This window comes from Acomys russatus, chromosome 1, assembly GCF_903995435.1.
Source record: "Acomys russatus chromosome 1, mAcoRus1.1, whole genome shotgun sequence".
In the NCBI taxonomy this organism is placed as follows: Eukaryota; Metazoa; Chordata; class Mammalia; order Rodentia; family Muridae; genus Acomys; species Acomys russatus.
Window position 1 is genome coordinate 79,321,064 of NC_067137.1, and position 27,586 is coordinate 79,348,649.

Consider the following 27,586-nt stretch of genomic DNA (forward strand, 5'->3'; position numbering starts at 1 on the left):
TTAATATTTTAGAACGCATCGCCACTGAAAGAGAAAAATGGGGTTTTTTTTTTTTTAACCTTTTAAAGTATATGCTGAAGTAGTGTAAGTTGAGGAAACAACCTGAAAGGACAACTAAGTTCAATGTTTGCAATGAGAAAAGTAGTTCTTACAAAAAACTTCAAAAAGATTTGCCAACAGTTTTAAGATAAACTTCAAATATTGTGATAAACTTAATTTTGTGTATTTATGTTACATGGAAAATACCTGTATTGGAGACAGACTCATCTCAGTCTGTTTAGGCTTTAGAGTGAGTGCACACATTTTTGCTGCTGAAACTCAGCACCTGAGAGGCAGGAGGACTTTACTCTCTGCAAAAGCCAAGTTTAAGACCAGTCTCTGCTACATGAGTCTCTTTAAAAAAGATCAAAACCCAAAACAGCAACAAGAACTGGCATTTGATGCTAGGTTCCCTTTAATTTCTTATAAGGACATGAATTCCCTTCCTAGAAGCTCCACTTTTTTTTTTTTTAAAGATTTATTTACTAGTATACAGTATTCTCCCTGCATGTGTGCCTGCACACCAGAAAAGAGCACCAGATCTCATTGTAGATGGCTGTGAGCTACCATGTGGTTGCTGGGAATTGAACTCAGGACCTCTGGAAGCAGTCAGTGCTCTTAACCTCTGAGCCATCTCTCCAGCTCGAAGCTCCACTTCTTAATATTATCACACTGGGCTATAATCCATGCCCTCGAGAGAAGATGAATAATCCCTTTTAGGAATTTTTTCCCTCTCCATGACTTGGTACATATCATAAGCTGGCCTTAAACTTGCATTCCTTCTGCTTTGGCCTTTGACGTGCTGGGACTCTAGCTATGTGCCACATATATGGCATGGATATTTTTAGGTTTAAGGTTTAGAGACAAATCTACAGATATGGCAATAATATATATAAAAACTCGAGAACCATAATGCCATTTAGAACCATTAACAACACTGTTGAGTAGAGAGGGATGATAGTGACAAAAAGTCCCTGTAAACAGCTCACTAAACTGAGCATTTAACTCAAAACAATGCAAACGTGGTAAAAATAGCCAATTGTGGTGGATTTATAGTGATTATCACACCTGTCAGTCTGCAACCTACCCTTGATACAAATTTATTTTTAAAAGCTTGCCATTTCAAGAATATGTTATCTAGTCATATATGAAGATATACTTAACTGTAGCTTTTAAATGATTTATTTGATAAAGCAATTAAATAACACCCTTAGCTGGAAAAATGTTAATTTCTTCCTGCTTCTATAACTGACACCTAATCTCTGAGCACAGTTATTTTTAATTATTATGTAACACAACCAACTTTATAATGCTATGAAAAGCTTACAGAAGTAATTTGTTTTCTACTCAAGTATAGTTCTTTCTCTTATTTTAGCTGAGTTCCATAGGAATCATGTAAAATGTCTCCCATATAAACTGTTATTTTGTATGTGCTATGTGCCCATATACTTGTGTCCTTGGGCCTGTGGAGGTCAGAGGGCAGTTGTGGATGTCATCATCAGGAACAGCGTTCACTCTACAATAAGACCCTTCATTAGCCTGGAGCTTGCGAGTGGACTCTGCTCCCTGGCCAACAGGCCTCCCCCAGTTCTGGGGCTAGGACTCAGGCCCTCTGGGAGCACTTTACAGACAGTGCCCCAAACTAATTTTCTGAAGGCTTCTAATAACTTTATCACTACCTATTTTTATGAAACTAATTGTAATCTTCCACACTTTGTTTCTAAGCTGAAGACTGGCTCACTTGTACATGCCTTGTCAGTCCCAGACTCTGGCCATCCCACTTGGGAACGCTTACCTTGTCATCATGTGGGTCATCCACAGCTAAATCTTGGAAATCGTGAGTTAAAACTTGAAGGGATGGCGTTTCCTTCTTGACGGCATCTAAGGCTAGCTGTCCACCTCTGGGTTTCTGTGGCTGTGTTTTCACAGGTTCGTCTTTTGTTTTTCCTTTCTTTCCCTTCTTTCCCTTTTCTTCTTTGTTTGAACCTGCAGACTTTCAATTCGTCAAGGGAAGGAAAATCAATGTAATTATTATTAGTACTAAGGTCTTTAAATAGTTTTACTTTAATGTTTTGAATCTAATCTTTCGTTTTCCTTACATTTGTGCACATGCCATTAGCATACATGTGGACTTAAGAGAACACATAGGAGCTAGTTTTCTCCTTTGAACATGTGTGCTCTAGGAACTGCACTCAGGTTGCCAGGCTTGGTGAATGTGCCTTTAACCACTAAGCCATCTCACTGGCCCAAATATGGCTAAGGTTTTAATGTTTCTTATAGCCTAGAAGCCACTGAAAAGCAAGAGAAATGATTTTAGATGTTACTCACTGCCAGCAATTTCATAATAAGTTCACGATCTTCTTCATCCTGGTCTTTGTATTTTTCCTTCATTTTTTTCATTTTACTCTGAAATCAGAAGATTTGAAAAAAAAAATCAGCAGTAAAAAATATTTTTAAAATGCCTCTTTTGTTCTACCAAATACGCTTTTGGAAAGGCACCCCACATGATAAAGAACAGTACAGAGGACAGGAATGAGTGTGCCGTAGCCTCATCCTCAAGGAATTTGCCACAATGGGACAGAAGACGTAAGTACAGATAACGGTAAATTAACACAATATTTTAAAGTGGCTTTAAACAGAGTGTGGCTCACTGCCCTTCTCCCACTGTCAGTGAACCTCCCTTCTTGGGCCCCTGTGCAAGAATAGTGCAACAGGTGCAGTGAGTCTCCCTGACTGGGTGGAAGGCCAGGACTCAATAGGCTGTCTAAGCGATTCCACGGTGACCCCCAGTTGATGGTGACACACACGGGCAGCCCTCTTGCCAGCCGTCCTGTTTCCTGCTTCCCACTGTCTGAAGCAAATGATGCCCCTCAGATGGTCCAGCTAAGGTGGGGAACATGACATCTACATCACAATGACTGCCTTGTTGTCCAACTTGCAGTCCCAGTCTAGCAGCAGTGAAAGAAGGCCTTCCCAACCATTTCAGCCTCTGTGCTAGTACTCATGAGCTCAGCTGTGCTTGGCATCAGATGTTTGTATGTGTTAGTGGAAGCCCTTTCCAGATGAACACCTTCATCAGGTACACACCCTCTCTCCAGCTAATTTTCAGTCACAGAATCAAAAAATTCATGTACACACTCTATATTACGTACATGGCTGTTTTGCCTGCATGTGTATCTGTGCACCACTTACATGCCTGCTGCCTCACAGAGGCTAGAAAAGCATGTTGGATTTCCTGGAACTAGAGGGACAGATAGTTGTTAGCTTCCATGTGAGTGTTGGAATTGAATTTGGGTCATCTGGAAGATCAACCAGCCCCTTCTATTTTTTACTTTTACACTTTACAAAACCAAGAGGAACCCCACAGCTTCACTTGTGAGCCATACTGAACTTTTTTTACCTTTTGTCCTCTTTTCACTGGCTGTCCGGCTGCAGCAGCTTTGCTTGTGCTCTGGTAAGCCTCGGCGTGCGCAGCGTTCTCTCTCTCTTTGTCCTTCTCTTCTGTCACATCTAAATCCCCTGGGTCACTTGGAAGCTTTTTCTTTTTCATTTCTCTAAATACAAATCAAGAAATACCAAATTTTAAAATGTCAAATGTATCCTAAAGAAAAGTGTATATTGTATAATGACCTCTACTTGACTTGATAATCACCAGAGCACTGTGTACAAAGAGGCTCAAGTAATCACAAAAGACCTGAAAATCTTTCAAAGATGTATCATTCTGTCACCCAAATGCAAAATTATTACCTTTGCTTATCCTTCCTCAGCGTCACATTCACTTATTCAACTACTAACCGTGAGCTACAGCCACTGGGATTCTGGTGCTCTATCAATATGGCTTTGCCAGATCTTGGACATTCAGTACATTTGTTGGTTGACTGGTGGAATAAGTAAGTGTATCCAAACACAAACAAATTAAGAAAGAAAGAAAAAAAAAGCACATTCTGCTGCTTTGGAATTTTCTTCTTTCTTCTTCTTTTTCTTCTTCTTCTTCTCTTTTTGGCTTTTCTGGACAGGGTTTCTCTGTGTAGCCTTGGCTGTCCTGGACTCACTTTGTAGACTCAGTGATCCTCCTGCCTTTGTCTCCTGAGTGCTGGGATTAAAGGCATGCGCCACCACGCCTGCCTTGCTTTGGCATCTTCTATTCCTAATGCCACTGTCCAGGTCCTCACTGCCTCTCAGTCTTCCTCAGTATTCCTTAGAAGCTGCCAGAAATCTGACAGATTCCCAGATTTTTATGTTAATCTCCTGTTTCCTTACCTATGTCATAGTCCCACTCAAAAAATTTCAGATATCTCCTTAATATCACTTGTAAAATAAAACTCCAAGTCCTTAGTCATTCCAGATTCTCTTAATTTTTTAAGGGATTTATTTATTTACTTATTTATTATGTATATAATGTTCTGTCTGCATGTCTGCTTGCCCACCAGAAGAGGGCACCAGATCTCATTATAGATGGTTATGAGCCACTATGTGGTTGCTGGGAATTGAACTCGGGACCTCTGGAAGAACAGCCAGTGCTCTTAACCTCTGAGCCATCTCTCTAGCCCAGGTTCTCTTAATTTTAACCCAAATTTACTTTCTAATCTAAACATCTATGACTTTATATACATAAACTTTTTCTTTTACCGCAAGTCTATTTATCATTTCTCCAAAGCATCATACACACACTTTACTTCCAAACCTTTATCTCCTTGTTTAATGCTAATTCTCCTTGGAATCTCTTTTACTATCATGCACCTAACTGCTTAGATATCTAAGGTGTATTTCTTGTGTGTACATACAGAGCCCAGAGGACGATGATGTGTGTTCTGCCCCATCAAACTCTTACCTTATCCCTTGAGACAGGATCTCCCACTGAACAGGGAGCTCACCATGTCTTTTTTTGTTTCTGACTAGACTGGCTGGCCAGCAAGAGCCATGAATCCTGTATTTTCCTCCTAGCTCTGAGACGGCAGGTGCTCCATTCTGTGCTTAGCCTTTCACATGGCTGCTGAGAATCTGAACTCAGGCCCCCATGCTTACATAACAAATGCTTTCCTTATCTGAGCCATCTCCCCAGTCCACAGGCTTTTGTTTTATTCAAAATTTTCCTAATTTCAAGAATTTCTACTATTAATGTCTTAGAATTAAGCAAGAAGAAAGGATAGAAGGAAAAAGGAGTAAGATTAAAGGGAGAGATGGCTCTGCACGTAGAGCTCGACTGCTCTTCCAGAAGATGCAGGTTTGAGCCCAGCACCCCACATGGCAATTCACAACTGTCTATAACTCCAGTCCTAGAAGATCTGACGTCCTCACACAGACAATTGTGCAGGTTAACACCAATGCTTTAAGAGAAATAATTTTAAAAAGATCAATGCATGGTATAGGAATATATGGAAACATCACAGTGAAATTCATTAATTTGTACCACTACTATAAATGAACAATTATAAAAACTTTCAAAAATCAGTGTTATATTGGTCCTTCATGTGCTGCTGGCACAGTGGTGCACACCTGTAATCCCAGCATTCTAGTTGGCAGAGGCAGGCTATCTATCTGAGTTCGAAGCCAGCTTGGTCTAAAAAGTGAGGATAGCCAAGGTTACACAGGGAAACCCTGTCTCGAAAAACCAAACAACCAACCAAAAAACCCCAAAAAGTCATGTGCTAGCATTAGAGTGATGTCTCAGAGGTAAAGAATACCAGCTGATCCAGAAGATGCAAGTTCAATTCCCAGCAGCTACACAGTGGCATAGAACTATTCATACCTCTAGTTTCAAAAGTTGATACCTTCTTCTGGCTTCTGAGAGCATCAAAACAAATCTGGTATATATACAGACATTCAGGGAAGACACAGCTAAAACAAATTATTTTAAAATAATCAAGTGCTTTATATCCATACTTTCCTACATCACTATACATGTTCACATAATGAAGGGTCTGTCTTACTACTTGTCCATCTCACCTATCACAGATGAACTTTAAACACAAAAACATATTAGAGTTGGACATAAAGAATCTTGGTGATTAGAAGAGTATTCAAAATAGTCAAATAATGCCGGGCAGTGGTGGTGCACGCCTTTAATCCCAGCACTCGGGAGGCAGAGGCAGGCAGATCCCTGTGAGTTCGAGGCCAGCCTGGTCTACAAAGCAAGTCCAGGACAGCCAAGGCTACACAGAGAAACCCTGTCTCGAAAAAAACCAAAAAAACAAAAAGAAAACAAAATAGTCAAATATGTGTTAGCTAAATTAAAGGTTAAATGTATGTGTTTAATGTGTAAACGTAAGCACAAACATGCTATATGGTACAGAGGACAACTTTCAGGAGTCAGTTCTCTCCTACTATGGGATCGGGGGTGACCTTAGGTTGTCAGACTTGTACAGCAAGTATTTTTACCCACTGAGTCATCTCATCATGCAGCTGTCAATTTATAGAACATGATTCAGTTATATATAACATTTTTACCTTCTTTCCTTGGCTGATAAATGTCTTCGGCCTTGTAATTTACTGTTACTCTATTAAAACAAAAAGGAAGAACTGTGAGACCAGTACCATTGTTTTTTTCAAAAGTAAGTTTTAAAAGAAATTATTCAGAAAAACACAATTGGAAAAAACCCAGCTTACTGAATTCAAAGCTTCTTCTCGTGGAGCCAGTTTCTGCAGAGGCCTATAAAACATGATTTACTAGCTTATGAATGCCATTCAGTTACAGAGTCTTAACATACCCTTCCTCCATCTTTTTACTTATAGTCGTACAAATCTTCAAATTTGGCAAAATACAGCCAAACCATCTTCCCATACTTATGTATACATTCTTCATGTGACATGTTCAATACATTTCCTTTGCAGATAAGCTGTCCTTGAACTCCCTCTGTAGCTGGGAATGACCTTGAACTTCTGCCCTTCTTATCTCGGTGTACAGCACCACACCCACTGTGCCAGCTGCTGCCAGATGCTATGGACTAAGATCTCGACCAGAACCCTGTGAAGGGGCACTCCATTTCTAAGATAGAAATCAATGCTTCAACACAGAGTAGCCTGCCCAAGGAGACACCTAAGACTTTGGTCTGACTGACTTCTAAGCCATGTGTTAGAACTCGAATAACAATGTGTAAGCAAACAAATCCCTAGTAACAAAAACCCACCATCGTCTGTGGTGGCACATACCTTTAATCTCAGCACTTCAGATGAAGGGGGAAGGGAAAATCTGTTGAGTTTGGGGTCAGCCTGGTCTACATATCAAGTTCTAGGCCAGACAGAGCTACACAGTGAAACCTTCTCTCAAATAACAAAACAAACAAGGAACATTGATTTCTAAAGAACGAAACTTAGGCACCCTACAAAGGCAATATGCTTTCTTTGGTGCCACCTCCTCAGCCCCATTGCAATATTTACAAATAAAGTGTGTTTTAGTAGAGTCTTCTTTCCATTCTCTCCCGAGTTCCCCTGTAGCCCCTCCCTGTGGTCTCTTGTCCTCTTTCACATTCTGTGTCCTTTGGCATGCCCCACCTCCACCTCATGCTGCTTCATCATCTGATTTTACCCTCTCTTGGTCTACTTTTAGAGGTATAGGCTTTATTCCCTACCCATTTCTACACACATTAGAGGCTAGGATCTGCATATAGGAGAGAATGTGGTTTTTGTTTTTGCTGAGTTTTAATCACTTTGTTTAAAATTGTATTTTCCAGGTTCACCCATTTTCTTGAAATTTTCCTAATTTGCTTCTGCAACACTGGAGTTTAAACCCAGGCTTTTAAGCATGCAAAGAAAACACTGAGCCACATCCCTAGAGCCTGCTGTTTCTGGTTGGATCTACTTTATGTGCTTTTCTCCTTGGTCCTGGAAATTTCTAGCAGGAGACCAACCAATGCTGAAAACATAAGAACACAAAGGAGGGAAAGTACATGAATGTCACTGAGGAGTACACCACGAAGAATGAGTCAAAGTAGTGAAGTCAATCTTACTGTTACAGTTTATAAATAAGGACTGTCTCAAAATCAGCTCCAGTATATAAAACTAAAAATTATTTTTAAAGTTACCTTTGGGGCTGAAGATGGGACAAGTCAATGGTTGTATCGGGATAATCGAGTGTGTCTTCCTCCTCGTCTTTCATTTCACCACTGGGCTCTTGATCTTTTGTCACTGCTTTGGTTTCTCCATCCTCAGAGCTTTCTTCCTGTATTAACTCCTCACTTAGTTCATCTCTCCTACTGTGAACAGCAATGTCTTCTTGGTCAGCCTGAGTCATGAGTTCTCCTACAAGAGTTCCATGTAATTCCTCTTTATTGTCTTCACTGCTGTCACCCCCTTCTGTAGAATTCCCATAAGGGAAGAGAGTACGCAACCCCCAATATGATTCTGGTGATTCCTAGGTTCCTCAAAGGGTCACCAGAAATTTTCCTGAGCATCTCCACAACATACTGTATCTATTCTGACAAAGGATAACCCTTACATGACCTCTGAGATTATTTACCACAAAACTGTTTTGGACATGGCTAATATTTCTGTAATAAACCTAAGTTGTCTTGCCAAAAGGCAAGATAATAAAAATAGTTGTATAAATTCTTCAAGTTTATTAATTTGTAAATGAAAACCAATATATATTATATAACTAGCTTCACAGGCAAAAGAAATACTAATAGTAGCAACTAGGTCCAATTACCATCGTTCAAGGATTGTCATGTAATTAAATAATATATATTGTTTATATATAATAGACAGTAACATGGTATGTATCAATCCATAGAATCTAACATTGTAGTTTTAAATTAAGCAATGCAATATGACGCCGAAAAGGAATGACCCTAAGAGAGAGAATAACTATAGAAGTAGTTCAGGGTATCCTTTCTTTAGGTTGCTTAAGTAGGTAGGTAAATTTATCCTGGCAGTCCTAATATCTCTCTGCTTAAAGCAAAATACTGCAAAAATCAACCAAAGCTGGGAATACTGGCTTAAAATTATAACATCAGCATTTGAAAACTGTGTTGGGTTGACAGTTAAAAGCCTAGCCTGAACCAGAATTCTCATGCGAGAAACTATACTCCATATAAATTCATCTTCCTATCATTTCTAATGCCTAAACCTAAATGGAAATGATAATTCATATGTACCCAAGTTTTATCTGCTAAATATATTTACAAGGTACCCATTAAGTGCTCAAATTTTACCAAAAGTACTTTAGTTATGAATTTAACTATTTTAAAAAAATATTTGTGTATGTGGGTACTTTGTTTGCATGTACATCTGCACCCCAGAAGACAGCATCAGACAGTTGCGAGCTGCCATGTGGGTGCTGGGAACTGAACTCAGGACTTTCAGAAGAGCAGTGAGTGCTCGTAACCAGAGCCATTTCTTCAACCCGAATTTAACTTTTTAATTCATGAGAATATTTTTTCAATCCCTAGTATTAAAAAAAAAAAAAAAAAGCATATTTAGCATTTCCAGAAACAAAATTCAGTAAAATCCTTAGTACTTTGGACTATTTTTAAAAATCTGGCTGCCCAGCGAGCCTGGCCTAACCAGCAAGCTCCAGACTAGCAAAAAGCCCAATCTCCAGAGAAACAGCCAATGTGTCTGGCTTCCACACACATGCACATGAGCAAGCACACACACAAATCACAAGCCAACTTATTATTATAACATATCAACTACCTAGTTGTTCCATTTCTTCTGACATGAGTTCACTTGTGCAGCTTGTCAGGGTTTCCATGTCTTCATCCTGCACTCTGACTTTTCGTTCACCTCGATGTCTCCAGACACAAGACTCATCTACCTAGAAAGACAGTCCTTCCTCACTGCTGGAACTTTATAGAGTTATAAAAAGTACACCGAAAGAAAGTGAAGAGTACCTTAAAAAGAAAGCTAAATCCCATCATTAGATATGAAGGAGGAAGGAAATTCTTTTTTCCTAAAAAAGATAAGACACATTATAAAAATTCATTCTTCTCCAGTTTTTGCTCTGAAAATATTCCATGCCTAGGATTATATACATTTTACTATGTACTGTAACATGAACATTTATGAACTTTAGTATTATGTATAGGAATAGTTATCAAGAAAAAGCATGAATGCTTGCTCCTATCTTTTGGGTTTGGCAGAACCATAACAATCTACATTTTATTTAAAAAATAACAGTCAAGCTGTAATTCTTATTCTTATAACTGAATTATGTGAAATGCGTTCTCAACAATGAATGCACGGTGCCATGACCAATGCTGAATATGCCATGCCAAGACAAAAATTCCCCTATTTCATAACAGAATTTGTATGTGCAACTACAACAAACCATTTCTACTCTACAAATATCTGTAAAATGGCTCTTGCCTCCATAATCCAGATAAGGAACATCCATCATGTTAGACGGTTACCTCTAATCATGAAGCTTCCTGTTGTCAAGTACTCTCCTGTTGGTGCTGTTTTAGACACCTGAGGGAAACAAGGATGCATTGTGTTCTTATCTAAAGAAAGTAACTGAGGCAGGCTGGCAGGTTTTATGGGTTGGCCTTGAATGGCTATGAACTGAGGATGACTTTAAACTGCTAACCCCTCCACATCCTGGGTACAGGGTTACAACCATGCTCTACTATGGCTTCTTTAAATGGCTATGGGCTTTGTGCATGCCAAGAAGATGTTCTTTCAAAAAGATTTTTCTACTCAAGAGGAAGGAAATAATCATTCAAGCAAGCAACTCTAAGTCCTGAAAACTTTATAATTTAGCAAAAATTCTCAACTCTGAAGACACAGATCTATCCTTCCACTGACAGATATACTTGACACTTAACAACAATAAATAAATAACAAAAGGTGTACTACTCCAATAAAATGCCAGACTAGACTGGAACTAGCTTGTTCTTCTAGCATAATGAGAAAAGAAAAAGCTTAATAAGCTTACCACAAAGCCTTACTGGAAGATAAAATTATTAGTCACTGAAATCCTTTTCCGGGATGATTCTTTTTGATAGTAAAACAGCTTTTTTTCCCTTAAAAATATTTTCAAAGATTTTTTTTTCTTTTTTCTGAGAAAAGATTTTCTTTTTTCTTTTCTCTGTGTAGTCCTGGCTGTCCTGGAACTGGCTCTGTAGACCAGTAGGGCCTTAAACTCAAGAGATCTGCCTGCCTTTGCCTTTCAAGTTCTGGAACTAAAGGTGTCTGCTACCACCACTCTGCTTTTAAAGATTTTTAAATAATTTCTATATATGCGTGTTTGTGTGTGAGTATGTACATGTGCCTGCTGAACTAAGAAGACAGTGTTTAATCCCCTGAAGCCAGAGTTATAGGTAGTTGTGAGCTGCCCAATGAGGGTGCTAGGAATTGAACTTAGGTTCTCAAAAAAAGCAGTACAAAGTCTTTAACAGTTGAGCCTTTTCTCCAGCCCCAAATTTTAATAATTGTGTGTGTGTGTGTGTGTGTGTACACAATTCTGTGTATGCTGTGGAGATGAGAGGACAGATTTCAAGGAGTTGGTTCTGCCCTCCCACCATGTAGAATTTTTTTTAAGTCAACATTTCAGTCATTGTACACCATTCTCTATCCATCCATGGGTCACTCTCTTGATGTAGCTCTTTATTCAAATCTTACCAACACCTGTTATTTTATTCCAAATGGCGGCCTCTCTGACTCTATCCCATTGTATACTTTTACAATTTTTCTTCTTAGCAGGCACTTTAATCCAAGTGCTCAGGAGACAGAGACAGGTAAATCTTTCTGGCCAGCCTGGTCTACAAAGTAAGTTCCGGGCCAGCCAAAGCTATACAGTGAGACCCTGCCTCAAAAGAAAAGAAAAGAAATGGTTTCTTCTTCACAGCATTTGCCACCTGGCACACATGTATTTTTCTCTACTGCTTAAACAAACTTTATCCAGGTAGGTACTTTGCCTACCTTTTATATCCTAGCCATTTGTAGTGAGGTTTAGCCTTTAAGAGGTTAAGAAAATGGACCACAGCCCTTATTACCTGATGATGGTACACCCACCAAGCACTAGTGATAACGCGTGCCTCCCAAGCAGCGCTGTAGCAAAGTGCCATTGTGCCTGCCTCAGTCAGAGTCCGTGGAGGGATGGGTTCTCCTATAACAGCAATGCTATGTTTCAAAACCAAAGCACAGGGTTTCTACAGAGCAAGATGTCAAAAGTTATATATACTTAGTACAACAGTTTCAATCATCTTCTACCTTTACCACATTCTACTTCTAGATCCTTCCTACTATCTACCTACCTTTGTTGCAGTGTTAGAGGTCAAAAACAATTTTTCAAAACTTTTTTTTGTGTGTGTGAGTGTGTTCTCGTGTATACCAGAGATAATGCAGTGTGACTATTATTGCTATATAATTCCAGAACGTTCCTATCACCCTACTGCCCCCACCACCACCACCACAAGAAACCTTGTCTATAGCAGTGACACTTCTACTTCCTTTCAAAACTGGGCTATCTGCAATCACTTTCCCTTTTTGTTTTTTTCTCCCCAAGACAGGGTTTCTTTGTGTAGCCCTGGGTGTCCTGGAACTCACTCTGTAGACCAGGATGGCCTCAAACTCAGAGCGATTCACTTGCCTCTGCCTCCCAAGTGCTGGGATTAAAGGCATGTGCCACCACTGCCTGGCCACTAAATTACTTTCTGTCTTTATTTTGACATGTTTAAATAAATGAAATTATATGTAGCCTTTTGTGTTTAGGCTGGAATTTAAGAGTGGCCTCCTGGGATTATAGGTATGATCTGTCACACCTGGGTTTTGTTTTTGTTTTACTATTTTCTTTTAGTATTTTACAATAGCCTTCTGTATCTTGGCAATTTGTTAGTAATTTTATGATACGACGGATTAAAAGCCAGAGTTTCATACATGTTAGAAAAGTGCTGTACCACGGAACCTAACTCCTGCCCCTCTCTCTCTGTGTAAAGACCATGACTTATATAGCCCAAGCAGGCCTCAAACTTGTGTAGCTGAGGATTACACTGAGTTTCTGATCCTTTCACTTCTACTTCCTGAATGCTAGGGATCTTATGTGGTACTACAACATCTATGTGGCACTGGGATTAATGTTTTCTAATTCAGCTACATCCACACACCTTTTTAAATTCTTTTTAATGTTATTTGCTGGTTTATTCATTGCTAGTTGTGGTGGTTTCAATGAGATGTCCCCCACCCCTATAAATCTCGGGCATTTGAACACTTGGTTCCCAGTGGGTGGCTGCTTGGGAAGGACTGGGGGTTGTGACCTGCTGAAGGAGGTGTGTCACTGGGATGGGCTTAGGATTTCCAAAGCCTCCTGCCATCTACAATTTACTCTCTCTGACTCTTGTTTGTGGATCTGGATGTGAGCTCTCAGCTGCTGCTCCACCATCCTGCCCCTTCCCTGCTGGTGACATGTTTCACATGAAAAACTCTTAATCCTCTGGAAATTTAGGCCTAGTTAAACTCTTTAGTAAGTTGCTTTGGCTATGGTTTTTATCACAATAATAGAAAATAACTAAAACACAAGTATAAAGAAATACAATGTGTTTCCTTTTCCTCTTTTTATACAGGGTTAAGAATAACATAGCACACAGTCTCTTGCCTCTACTTCACAACTGCTAGGATTATAGGCCTGTGCCTCCACACTTAGTTATAACTTGTTTTTGTTGTGTAGACACTGTTGCTTGTTTATTATGACTCTAAAATTCTGGTAATTTCCTTAGGTTTTTAAAAAAATATAAGAGCAAAGGTGGACCTGGTGGTAAACACCCTTCATCCCAGCACTCAGGAGGCAGAGGCAGGTGAATCTCTGAGAGTTGAGACTGGCCTCGTCTACATAGTGAGTTCCAGGCCAGTCAGAGACCCTGTCCAAAAACAAAAACAAAAACAAACAAACAAAAAAGAAAAACCACAAAAACAACCAAAAATCAAAAGCAACCCCCTGAGACAAACAACAATATATATACATATATACATATACGTGTGTGTGTATACACACACCTCCTTCAATAGGTCACAACCCCTAGTCCTTGCCAAGCAGCCACCCACTGGGAACCAAGTGTTCAAATGCCTGAGATTTATAGAGGTGGGGGACATCTCATTGAAACCACCACAACTAGCAATGAATAAATTAATAAACCAGCAAATACATAAAATACATAAAAGATCACAGTTGGTTAAAAGAGTTTTGTTTCTTGTCAATTTGAGCATTTTGAATTTCATTTTATTGCTGTCTTAGTTTGAGTTTGTATTTCTATTGCTGTGATAAAACATCACAACCCAAAAGAAGCAGCTTGAGAGCCTGGAGAGATGGCTAGGTGGTTAAGAGCACTGTCTGCTCTTCCAAAGGTCCTGAGTTCAATTCCCAGCAACCACATGGTGGCTCACAACCATCTATAATGTGATCTGATAGCCTCTTCTGGCATGGAGGTGTACATGCAGATAGAATACTCATACATAAAAATAATTTTTTTTTTAAAAAGCAGCTTGGGAAGGAGTTTATTTCGCTTACGTTTCTAATGCATTGAGGGAAGCCAAGGAAGGAAGCCAGGTGGGAACTTGAACACAGGAGCTGATGCAGAGGCCATGGAGTGCTGCTTACTAACTTGCTCATCATGGCTTCCTCAGTCTACTTTCTTACAGTACCAAAGGCCACCAGCCCATGGTATCCTCATCCACAAATAGGCTGGGCCCTCCCACATCAAATAACTTAAGACCAGAATCTCACTAGGCTTAGTGAGTCTAGGCTACTTTTAAATTTGGATATCCTCCTGCCTCTACCTCCAGAGTACTGAGATTATACCTGTGTATGACCACACCTAGCTGACCACATGGTTTTCTACATCACTTGAATTCCTAGACTAGATCCCATGGATATATCCTTTTAATATGCTTGTAGATGCATGACTGCTCAGACCTTGTCAAGGATTTCTGTGTCTATACTCTGAATGATGTTGCTGTTTTTCTAGTGATGCATTTATCTGGTTTTAGTACTTGGAAATACTGGCTGACAGAATGAATCTAGAAGTGTTTTTATCTCTCGTATTTTGAGGGAAGCAATTCTGAAGCACTTACATTTAACTCACAGAAATCAGATTGCTTCTGCCTCCTGGGATTAAATGCATGTGCCATTACTGCCTGGCTGGAACTTTGTTCATGAAGTGATTTAGTTTATTACCTACCTCAGTCTCTTTACTTCTTATAGATTTATTTCTATCTTCTAGTTCTATCATATGGTCTATATAGAGAATATTCTCTGTATACTTTTTGGGCAGTGTTACAGAGATATTGTTAGGTTTAGTTATTAGTGTGTTCAAGTCTTCTACTTCCTTGTTAATCTACTGTTCTACTCATGTTCAGTGTTAACTGTATGTACGTGTACCTACCCACTTCATTACTGTCTGGTTTCCCTTCATGTATTATAGGACACAACTGCCACACATAAATGTTATGACTCTTACATTCAGGCAATGTTCTTGTGTCAATTCATCTTTCTTCATCTCTTTTTTTGTTGTTCACAGTACTGCGGACTAAATAGGAATTCTTGTTTATCAGTTACATTACTTATGTTTTCAGGAGGCCAGTCCCCAGAGTCCAAGTGCATATGGCTCTACATTCAGGGGATCCAACACTCTTTTGGACACAATGGATACTGCATGTGCACATTCTCACAGACATAGATAACACCCACGTGCGCACCTGAGCACACATGTATGCACTCACACATGCACATAACTAAAAATAAAATATGTTAAGGAAAGAAAATTCCAGATAATGGAAATATATTACCTGTTGGATTCTTAATTACACAGCTGGTTGCTCCATGAAGATCAGCGTGCACATAAATGTCTCCTTAAATAAAGACAAATGTGAAATGAATCTTTAAGTCCTATTTTTGTTGTTGTGGTTTTCTTCTAAATTTTTGTTTTTGAAACAGGGTCTCCTTGTGCTACTTAGGCTGTTCTGTAACTTCCGAGATCAAGTGGTCCTCTTAGCAGCTGTAGTTAACGGCATTAACTCCACACCCAGCTTTAAGTCCTATACAGATTAGCTCAGCAATGCTATTTTTGCAATATCCACTTAATAAGTGGCAAAGACTTCTTCAACAAAATGTAAATCATAAAGGATTGAATCTATAATTAATTCTGTGAAACAAGAGTATAACATGAAAACCAGAAGCTGGGCGTGGTGGCGCACGCCTTTAATCCCAGCACTCGGGAGGCAGAGGCAGGCGGATCGCTGTGAGTTCGAGGCCAGCCTGGTCTACAAAGTGAGTCCAGGATGGCCAAGGCTACACAGAGAAACCCTGTCTCGAAAAACCAAAAAAAAAAAAAGATGAAAACCAGTGCCTATTAGTGAAATAACTGATAAATCATTTAAGAGAAAACTTCATAGAATTTTAATCTTACCTGGTGTTAAATATCTTTTCACGATAATCTCATTCTGTTGCTGATCTCTACCACCTATAATTAGATAGTTCTCTGAACTAATGAACCACAGAAATTTCTCAAACCTATCAAATTGGAAGAAAACAAAGTTAACATTTTTCTGTATAGCGGCCTACATTCTTACCATTTTGAAAACAAAATATAACAAAACAGGAAGCCATCATGCCTGTGTAGAATAAGATATCAACAATCTAATAGTGTAATTACTATCACGGACCAAGAAGAATTTTACTAAAAACCTGTAATATATTTTTCACAACAGTCTTAGAAGAAACTAAATTCTGGCAAGGCATAGTGGCACCTGCCAATAGCAGGGAGGCAGAAGTAAGGGAATCTCTGTGACACAATGAGACCCTTGTCTCTGTCAGGGGGAAGGGTAAGAGGGGCAAAGATGGGGAAGAATAGGAAGAGAAACTACATTCTGTAAGATCTCGCTAAATTCTATAATCTCACTAGGTACAATATGTGTGACATACATATTTTCCTAGCACTTGGAAGATAAGGCAGGAGAATCAAAAGTTTCTCAAGGCCCACCAGAGATGTATATCAATTTAAGGCTAGCCTAGGCTATACTAGCCTATCTAAAAAACAACAATGACAACCCACAAGCCAAGTTATTTCCCTCCCTTCTTTTCTTTTGTTTTTGTTTTGTTTTATTGTGAGACAAGATTTCTCTGTATAGCCATGGCTTTCCTAGAACTCATTCTGTAGACCAGGCTGGCCTCAAACTAAGAGATCCACCTGCCTCTGCCTCCCGAGTGCTGGGGTTAAAGGCGTATGCCACCACTGCTCAGCTCTATTTACTTCCTTTTTTAAAAGATTTTAAATTATATGTGTATGTGTGTATCTGCATATGGGTAAGTACACATGAAAGCAGGTGCCCACAGAGTCCAAAAGAGGGTGTTGAAGGCCATGGAGCTGGATGGATTACAGAAGACTGTGATCCATCAAATTTGGGTGTTGAGAACTTTAGTCCTCTAGCAATAAGCAGCTCCTGACAATGCAGGCATTTCTCCAGCCCCCAATTATTAATTTACTTTCTATAGGCAGCATTCTTAAAACTAAGTATGGCATAACAATGAATTAATTACATAAAGCAAAAGTGAAAAACACCAAATGCCCCAAGATTCAGCTTTCTTTCATCAGGATATCAAATAGGTTCTAGACCACTGATAAAGCAAGCAACTGTGCCAGGCTGGGTGGTACATACCTGTAATCCTAGCACGTGGGAGGGTGAGGTAAGAAAATTGAGGTTCAAACCCTCAGTTTCCCAACTGCTAGGGTTACAGACATGCAGCACCACACCTACCTATGGTGGATATGTGCTTGGCTGTGGTAATATGAAATAATTGTGGCATAAGAACTGGAGTAAGGGAAGAGACATCTGAAGGTGCAATGAATAGATCTAACAAAATGTACCACTCCGAATCTCAAAAAGTAAGAGATACCAGGTGTGGTGGTAGAAGCTTTTAAACCAAGCACAGAGGCAGGTATATCTGTTGGGTTCAAGGGCAGCCTCATCTACATATCGAGTCCCAGACCAGCCAGAACCACAAAGTGAGTAAGTGAGTGAGAGAGAGAGAAACAGACAGACAGACAGACAGACACGGAGGGAGAGAGAGAGACAGAGAGAGATGGTCACATTGGTCTTGGTGTGGAGTGCTCCGAGCGGCCATCATCTTGGCCAAGCTTTCCATCATCCCTGTGCGGAGAGGCTACTTGGGATAACAAGATTGGCAAGTCACACAGTTCCATGCACGGTGACAGGCTACTCTAGCTCTGTTTTGGTGTATCTCATCCCTGCCCCCAAATGCACTGGTATCATCTCTGCTCCTGCACCCAAGGAGCTACTGTTGATAGCTGGTATTGATGATAGCTACAAATGAGCCAGGGGCTGCATTGCCACGCTGGACAACTTTGCCAAGGCATCTTTTGATGCTATTTCCAAGATTTACAGCTACCTGACACCTGCCCTTTGGAAAGAGTCTGTGTTCACCAAGTCTCCTTATCAGGAATTCACTGATCATCTTGTGAAAACCCACATCAGAGTCTCTGTTCAGGGGACCCAGGCTCCAGCTGTAGTTTTGGTTTTTGTTTTTTGTTTTTTTAGTTTTTCTAGACAGGGTTTCTCTGTTTGTAGCCCTGGTTCCCTGGAATCACTCAGTAGTCCAGGCTGGCCTTGAACTCACAGAGATCGCCTGCCTCTGCCTCCTGAGTGCTGGGATTAAAGGCATGCGCCACCAATGCCTGGCTCAGCTGTAGTTTTTTAGAAGAAAAATAAAGTGAATTAAGTCTTTTAAAAAAGAAGAAAAAAGAAGAAGAAATTTTAGGAAACAATAATAATGAATGAAAGAGTCTATCAATTTGAGGTGTGGAGGGGAGCATGGGAGATGTTAAGAGAAGGAAAGACAAAGCAGAAAGTGATGTCATTATTTTTTTTAATAACTAAAATAAACTTTAGGGAAAAAGAGAAAAGAGACTAACAGATGCTTAAATAATAACAAAGGCATTCATGTTAGCACATACTTTTAATCCCAGCACTCAGGAATTAGAGGCAAGAGGATTTCTCAATTCAATGACAGCCTTTATAGAGCAAGTTCCAGGACAGCTAAGGCTACACAGAGAAACCCTGTCTCAAAAAAAAAAAAAAAAGAGCCAGGCATGGTGGCACATGCCTATAATCCCAACACTCTGAAGCAGAGGCAGGAGGAGCTCTGTGAGTTTGAAGCCAGCCTGGGCTACAAAGTGAGTCTAGAACAGCCAAAACACAGAGAAAACTCTGTCTCGAAAAAAAAAACAAAACAAAAGTTAGAAAATCTCCAAGAAGGTGGTTGTGGTGGAGCACACCTTTAATTTCAGCACTGGGATTCTCTCAGCAGGTGGATCTCTGTTGAGTTTGAGGTCAGCCTGGTCTACATAGTAAGCTCCAGGACAGCCAGCCAGGACTGTTTACACAAAGAGACCCTGTCTAAAAAAGAAAGAAAGAAAGAAAGAAAGAAAATCTCCAAGAGTAAGAATGTGGCCTGGGTTTAAGTCTAGCACCACAATATATATAAAACTAAATAAGAACAGAGTAATTAGCCGGGTGTGGTGGCGCACGCCTTTAATCCCAGCACTCGGGAGGCAGAGGCAGGCGGATTGCTGTGAGTTCAAGGCCAGCCTGGTCTACAAAGCGAGTCCAGGACAGCCAAGGCTACACAAAGAAACCCTGTCTCGAAAACTAAAAAAAAAAAAAAAAAAAAAAAAAAAAAAAAAAAAAAAGAACAGAGTAATTTCTGACATATCCATAAAGGTAATACTAATGAGATGCTAATGTACTTAAATAATTTATTCAAAGTTTGATACTGGTTTTATGATTTAAAAAAGAGCAATAATAATATTTTTAAAGGTGTGTTTTATTTTTAATTTGGGGTGTGTGTGTGTAAATGAATTACATGGTTAAAATTACAAGAGACTGTAAACTGCCCAACATAGGTGCTAGAGTCCTTTGTCAGAGTAATATGTGCTCTTAACCACTGAGCCATTTCTTTAGGCCTAAATTATTATTTTTTAACTCAAAGGAAGACAAAACAATAGAAAAACTGAGCAAAGAAGGAAGGCAAAATACTTGATGGCTCAGCTGTGACTACAACTAAATAATCAATCCATAAAGCTGATTATCAACCTTGAGAAAATTATGTCTGTATGTAACATAACACAAGTGTAAGAAACTAAATTTCTTTTTTTCTTTTTTTTTTTTTTTTTTGGTTTTTCGAGACAGGGTTTCTCTATGTAGCCTTGGCCATCCTGGACTCACTTTGTAGACCAGGCTGGCCTCGAACTCACAGCGATCCGCCTGCCTCTGCCTCCCGAGTGCTGGGATTAAAGGCGTGCGCCACCACGCCCAGCGAAACTAAATTTCTTATCTTTTGTAATGAGAGGTCAATGAAGGATTATAGAAAAACAAAAATCATAGAGTAGCAATATAAGCTGTTACAGAGAGAAACAGGAGAATATAAAAGTCACACCTAAGAGAGCTAAGGGTAGGGGCTAGAGAGATGACTCAGTGGGTAAAGGTACTTACTTATCAACAAAGCTGAGTTGAATCCACAGGACCCATATGGTGGAAAAGAAACAACCACTGAAAGCTGTCCTCTGACCTCCATATGTGCTCCACGGCACACATTTCTCCACCCACACATCACACAATAAATGAATGAATAAGTAATAAGAATGAAGAACTATAGAGTTGGTTTTATATCTAGCTCTGTATACTTGCTTGACATTCTAAATAATATACACATATGATTCCAATAAAAAGTAAACATCAAGAGCAAAACACTTACCAATACACTTTCCTTGCTTTTTGGATAGAAGTAACTGTCTGTACTTCTTTTAGGGTTTGCTTTGTTTTCTTTTCTGCTGATTTGAATGCCTTTTTATATAAAAAAATTTTTTTAAACAATTTTAGAATGTATTTACGTAACACTGAAATACACAACAGCATAACAAATTGCTTTAGACAGCTCTCACTGTATTGGGTATGCTGGCCTCTAACTCAGAGATCCTTCTGTCTCAGCTTCACGCATTATAGAAACATGTAATCATACCTAGCTTAATAATAATCTTTAAGGGGCCATGAGATGGTTCAGTGGCTAAAGGCACTGCTGCCAAGCCTGATGACCTGAGTTTGATCCATGGGACCCATAAGTTATCCTCTTTAAAAAGAAAAAAGAGGGTTGGAGAGATGGCTCAGTGGGTAAGAGCACTGACTGCTCTTCCAAAGGTCATGAGTTCAATTCCCAGCAACCTCATGTTGGCTCACAACCATCTATAACGAAATCTGTATACATAATAAATAAATAAATCTTTAAAAAAAAAAAAGAAAAAAATATATAAAATATAATAAAAAACAGAAGGTTTTATGTCATAAAGTGACTTTATTTATACACACAAATATATGTACAGTGAAAAAAAGACATTTACCTTAAGAAGTAAAATAAGTATTTATTGCGTGCAAATTTTTAGGACCTACAATTAAGAACTTCCACGTTGTCAGGAATGCTAGTATGCTCCTATAATCTCAGCACTTGAGAGACAGAGCCAAGAAGACCCTGAGTGAGGCTTTCTATACAAGTATGAAGCCAGCCTGGAGTATAAAGACTAGATCAAACAGGTTACTCATTAAAAGATACTGAAGTGTCTACTTTGTTCCAGATTGGTTCTCAATGTGTGGGTCATGACTCCATCAAGAGTTGAATGATTCTTTCATAGGAGTTGCAAATCAAACATTCTACAGTTCAGATATTTACATTATTATTCATAACAGTAGCAAAATTACACTTATGAAGTGGCATGGTTGTGGCGGTCACCACAACATGTGAAACTGTATTAAAGGGTCACAGCATTAGCATAAGGGCAGAGCATTTCATTTAGAAAGACTAGCAAAAAAAACCAAAAGTAAATAAATAAATAAAAACAAACAAACAAACAAAAAAATAGAAAGACTAGCAAGTACAAAGGTCCTGAGAACAGCAGTGCATTATGGTCATAGGAATAGCTATGATTCCAGTGTAGCAAGAAAGAGTATGTAAAAATAAAAATTCAGGCAATGAGGTAAAAGGGAAATAGATTATATAGGGCTTTGTAGGCCAGAAAAACAGTTTTGAATTACATTAAAATGGGATGAAACTGGAAGCTTTTGAGTGAAGGAAAGAATGATGGAGGTTTGCTTGTGATTTAAAAATATCACTATGGAAAACAAAACAAAAAATTGGTAGCCGGGCAGTGGTGTTGCACGCCTTTAATCCCAGCACTTGGAAGGCAGAGGCAGGCAGATCTCTGTGAGTTCAAGGCCAGCCTGATCTACAGAGTGATTCTGGGACAGCCAGGACTACACACAGAGAAACCCTGTCTCGAAAAACTAAAACAAAACAACAACAACAACAACAAAAATATCACTATGGGGCTGGAGAGATGGCTCAAAGGTTAAGAGCACTGTCTGTTCTTCCAAAGGTCCTGAGTTCAATTACCAGCAACCCCATGGTAATCATCTATAATGGGATTTGGTGTCCTCTTCTGATGTACATGCAAGCAGAACACTGTATACATAATAATAAACAAATAAATCTTTTAAAAATTGTTTTAAAATATCTCTATGCCTGCTAAGGTGAGAGCAGTCTGCAGTGGAGGAAAAGGTAGAAAGCAATCTTGGAGTAGTCCACTCATGTAAATAAAGGCCTAAGCCAGATTCTGCTTACAAACTGGGCATGGTGGTGGTGCACACCTGTAATCCCAGCACTTGGAAGGCAGAGGCGGGTAGATCCTGTGAGTTTAAAGCAAGCCTGGTCTACAAAGAGAGTCAGGATAGCCAAGGTACGAGGGGGGGGGGAATCTGCTTATACTTTGATTACCTTTGGTGCATGTGTGTATGTGTGCGTGTGCATGTCTGTGCCTCATGTGTCAAAGGCTGGTCTCAAACTCACTGTACAGCTTAGGATGGCCATGAATTCATGATCATTCTGCCTCCACTTCCCAAGTCCTGGAATTATGGTCAAGTGACATAATACTCAGTAGGTTTTTGTTATGCAACAAATTGAGAACCAAGGATGTGGGATTGGCAAAATGCCTCAGGGATTAAAAATTCTTGCTGCAAAGCCTGATGACATGAGTATGATAAAAACTGTCCTCTGGCCCACACAGTCACGATGGTACACTGCACACATAAACAACAGTAAATGACAGATCTGGATATGCTTTATGAGAGAGGAATTCTGGATATCTCTAACATTTGAGTAGATAAGAATGAAAGTGCTATTTGCTGAGATGAGAAAAAAGAAAGAAGTGCAGGTTTGGAGAAAAAAGTAAACACAGGAAATATGTACATTTAAAGCAAAATTAAAACTATAAGACATTTCCAGGCTGGATAGATGGCTCAGAGGTTAAGAGCACTGACTGCTCCTCCAGAGGTCCTGAGTTCAATTCCCAGCAACCACATGGTAGCTCATGACCATCTATAATGTGATCTGATGCCCTCTTCTGGCCTGCAGGTGTACATGCATGCAGAGCACTAAATGATTTCTAAATTAGAAAACCTCACTTAAACAGCAAGTCATTAAAGCTGCTGAAAACAACGAATATCATTCTATCCAGTTACCTTCTCAGCAGCTTCAACAGTCCTCTGTGTTTTTTTAGCAGCATACCTCTTATGGTCATAATATCTAGAAAAATAAATCTATCTTAAATATTAAGTAAAATCTTTCTTTAGTTTTTAATTTTATAGTCTTAAATCATCAAAAACCAAGTTGTATAGAACACAAAATTAATTTTTACCAAAAAAATATACACACATGTTCTGTAGCACATTCCTCCAAATTGAAACACTCCCTTCCAGGAGGGGGCTGCTAAGAAACCCAGGAAATGAACATACTGCACAAGTCCGAGAAAGCTACAGCTTGCAAGATTCGTCACGATCTCCCTCCAGTTAGAGAAGCTGTGAACAGCTGCTCCAGGAGACTGCTAGTTAACGCAAGAGATCTCTTCTTGGGCTTGCGGAGGCTCCTCCAACTTGAGCACAGGGCTCCAGAGAAGCCGTTTTCAGAGATGTAGCTGCTTCCGCCCTCATTTATACCCCAGTTAGTAACCCCAATAAAAACACTGGCTCATCAAGTTAGACTTTCGTGCAATTGTTACTTTGGTTTGTTGTGGATTTCCTTCTGGAATGTATAGGGGTGTGTGTGTTTCATCTCATACAACAGGCAAAATAACAACTGTTAACATCCTATTGGTTTACAGTAGGTGATAATCTACTAAGAATTTATAGTTGGGGCTGGGGAGATGACTCAACAGTTAAAAGCACTGGCTGTTCCTCCAGAGGACCCTGGTTTTGATCCTGTCCCACACTGACGCTCACAATCACCTGTAACTTCAGTTCTAAGGGGTTCCATGCCCCATTCTGGCTTCCTTAGGCACCAGGCACATACGGGTGCACATAATACATGCAGGCAAAATATTCATACGTAGAATTAATAGTTAAAAGCTTACTTTTTGGCATTGGCGTAGGCTGACAGGCTGAGATCCACATCGACAAGCAGCGGCTTGTTTTTCTGAGGCTTCTGCAGCTGCTTGTTCTTTTGTTTTTTCTTTTTCCCTTTTGGTGCTTCAGCGTCACTGTTCTCAACACCGGCATCACCATCACCATCTTCCTCCTCTGATAACAAGTATGGATTTCTATTAAAAATATTCAATAGTATTTCACTAATGTCAATGACATCACTTTTCATTTCAAAATTTCCTCAATAAAATTAGAAATTATTTAATTAAATATTGTCTACTTCTGAGAATTCCCAAAGGAAAAAATTAAAAAGAATGCAATGAGAAATTAACAAAACAGAACCAAACACTAGCTGGTAAGGGCCCACTTACCGTAGCAGCATTGTAACATGGTTTGTTTGTAGTTTTAGTTCTTTGATTGCACTTGCGACAGGGTCTCCTTGAGCTTGTGCTTCTTTCACGATCACTCCAATCTCTGTCCAGTCTATCTGGTTGGCTAGTGCGCTTCGAACCACCTGAATGGCTCTGTCCACCATCTGTAGGTTCATCTCTATGAGCTCTCCTTTCAGCTTGTCTATTTCCTTAAGAAACAAGCCAACTGTATTTACTATAATGCAGTTGAGATTATCATGTTCCGAAAAGCACTGGAAAAGCTAACCATAATACCTGAGCCTGCTGGAGAGCCTCTAATCTGTTTTCATGATCCTTTCGCACATTATCTAATTTCTTCAGTGCTTGTTTTTCCTTTCAGAAACAAAACAGATTTTTTTCAAAAATTAGACTTCTTTCAATGCACAGCACTTCCACCTCTCAATTCCTAAAACGTATTGTCCTAATGGTTCCTCTAGTCTGTCAATATTGTCACATAAGCAGCTTAAAAAGTTTCCCCACAATTCCCTCCCTCAAGCCTTACCCTCTTAGAAATGTCAGGCTGAGATATGACCTCTATGTACCCCCTATTCCCTGTATAGAATGTGTGCTTTGGTTACAGTTAAATTATATACAAAGGAGGACCCCAAGTCCCGTGGCAATTTTCAAATAGGCAGAATTCAAGAATTCCTATGAGATACTAGTTTTTCTTTTGCATGTGGTGTTAGAATTAAACCCAGGGCCTCATGCACACATAGAAAGCACTCTACCACTGAGTTACACCAGTAGCCCTGAATACACTTTACAGGCCGACACCACCACGCCCAGCTCAACTTTTTACTTTTTGAAACTACATCTTTTCCCCTTCCCCCCAACCCCTCCCATGCATCCCCTTTGCGCTCTCAAATTCACAGCCTTTCTTCAACCGTCCTCCCTCTCCTTCTCTCTCTCTGCCACCCCCCCCCCCAATATGAAACTACAACCTGCTCAGTTCACATAATACTCAAGTATATATAAGCTCTCAGGGCTGCCCATCTGGTACTGGACAACCAATCACAGAGCTCTGCCCTGGGGAAGACCATTTTTCCCACTCTCAGCACTCCATGGTTGCCAATAGTGCTTTGCTAGGGCTGAATCCCCATGGCTAATATTTTTTTTTTAAATCAAATGCCTTCCAAACTAAAGTGACTTTGATCAGTTTATGAAATAGATCTGCAGCACACGCTCTAAAAACATGATCAAATGTGCTGCAGAAATAGTACATGTAAAACTCTCACTGAGGAATTATAACATAGAACAGACAAGGACCGAGCTTTAAAGCAGCTTAACAAAAACAGCATAAAGTTTATGATAAAGAAACTTATTCCACAAAAGAACTTTTTTCTCTGGCCCACATAACATGTCCCTCAGAACAGTAGTCTCATAATGGCTGAGTTTGAGAAGCTCTGGGCTGCTTTATTATACTGAGTCATACTAGGGTATGTAACAGGCTAATGTTCCTGCTAGATTTCATTTCCTTTAGAAAGCTCTGAAATTAGAAAAAAAAGGGGGCGGGGGGAATGGAATCAGCACGTACTTCTCAATAAGACTCCCCCGGGCTTTTTATCATAAACTAAGAGAAGTGCTGGTTGTGGTAGGAAATGCCTTTCAATCCAACATCTCTAAGTTTGAAGTCAATTTGGTCTAAATATCAAGTGTCAGGCTAGCCAGGATTGCAAGGTGAATCCCTGTCTTAAAAAACAAAACAACCGAGTGCAGAGATGCTCAGTGCTTAGGAGCACAAACTGCTCTTCCAGAGGACTAGAGTTCAATTCTTAGCAACCACATGATGGTTCATAAATATCTGTAACTCTAATTCCAGGGTATCTGATCTGAGAGTTCCCATATAATGTCCCATACTTCTGGAAGGCACCTGAGTCATAAATGAAAGCTAAAATGACTCTTAAATATCTACCCTCCAAACCACTCTGACTAGACAGTCTAATACAAATGTCTTAAATAATACTATACCTGTTGTAAAGCTTTTAAATCAATTTTCTGACCTTCTATCTTGGAATAAAATTCATCCACAGCCTTATTGGGGATAAAAAAAAAAGACAAACAATTGGCCATAACGAAAAAAGTATGGTTTGTACCTCATCTTGCACGCACACACATGGTTAGCCTGCTTTCTACCACAGTGCCCTCAATGGGCCTCACCACATTTCCAGTGATCTATTATACAGCTGCAATGTCAATAATAAAACTAAGATCAACTATTTGGCCTTATCATTAAATAAAAATGCCAATAATTATTTCTACTGGTTGTACCTGTAATTATATTATTTTTAATCTGTCCTCGGATTCACAGTGACTGGAAAGCAAGAATACTTTCTGAGTTTCTTTGCTTTTTATTTCTTTTGCAGTGTTCAGGACTAAATCCATGGCTTTGTGCATGCACTCACATTGGGCTACATCCCCAACCCCAAGATAGCATGAACAATTCTTACAACTCTGTCATGCTAAACTAAAAAAAAAAAAAAAAAAAAAAAAAACTAAAAAACTCACCTTGTCAAATGATTCAAATTCTATATATGGACATTGTAAATGTTGAGCAAACAAGAAAGGATGAAATTCCTCATACCTATAAAACATATTTAAAATATCACAAATAAAAACATTAATTAGCATCGGGCATGGTGGCGCATGTCTTTAATCCCAGCACTCGAGAGGCAGAGACAGGTGGATCTCTCTGAGTTCGTGGTCAGCCTGGTCTACCAAGCGAGTCCAGG

At 39.5% G+C, this 27,586-nt stretch overlaps 1 protein-coding gene across 1 annotated transcript in view; it reads right to left on the reverse strand.

Moving 5' to 3' along the window:
* The window catches only part of Nemf (nuclear export mediator factor), a 49,649-nt gene that overhangs the window by 2,199 nt on the left and 19,864 nt on the right, over nucleotides 1–27,586 (reverse strand). Inside the window, exons 10-28 of the mRNA XM_051146942.1 lie at nucleotides 27,363–27,438; nucleotides 26,826–26,888; nucleotides 25,113–25,190; nucleotides 24,819–25,027; nucleotides 24,438–24,623; nucleotides 23,551–23,614; nucleotides 20,741–20,829; nucleotides 16,377–16,480; nucleotides 15,757–15,819; nucleotides 11,973–12,085; nucleotides 10,389–10,446; nucleotides 9,870–9,928; nucleotides 9,673–9,793; nucleotides 8,061–8,331; nucleotides 6,646–6,688; nucleotides 6,487–6,536; nucleotides 3,440–3,593; nucleotides 2,368–2,445; nucleotides 1,835–2,032 (exon numbers count right to left, since the gene is read on the reverse strand). Of these exons, the coding sequence (XP_051002899.1) occupies nucleotides 1,835–2,032; nucleotides 2,368–2,445; nucleotides 3,440–3,593; nucleotides 6,487–6,536; nucleotides 6,646–6,688; nucleotides 8,061–8,331; nucleotides 9,673–9,793; nucleotides 9,870–9,928; nucleotides 10,389–10,446; nucleotides 11,973–12,085; nucleotides 15,757–15,819; nucleotides 16,377–16,480; nucleotides 20,741–20,829; nucleotides 23,551–23,614; nucleotides 24,438–24,623; nucleotides 24,819–25,027; nucleotides 25,113–25,190; nucleotides 26,826–26,888; nucleotides 27,363–27,438 (2,077 nt within the window). The remainder of the gene's footprint in view (nucleotides 1–1,834; nucleotides 2,033–2,367; nucleotides 2,446–3,439; nucleotides 3,594–6,486; nucleotides 6,537–6,645; nucleotides 6,689–8,060; nucleotides 8,332–9,672; nucleotides 9,794–9,869; nucleotides 9,929–10,388; nucleotides 10,447–11,972; nucleotides 12,086–15,756; nucleotides 15,820–16,376; nucleotides 16,481–20,740; nucleotides 20,830–23,550; nucleotides 23,615–24,437; nucleotides 24,624–24,818; nucleotides 25,028–25,112; nucleotides 25,191–26,825; nucleotides 26,889–27,362; nucleotides 27,439–27,586) is intronic.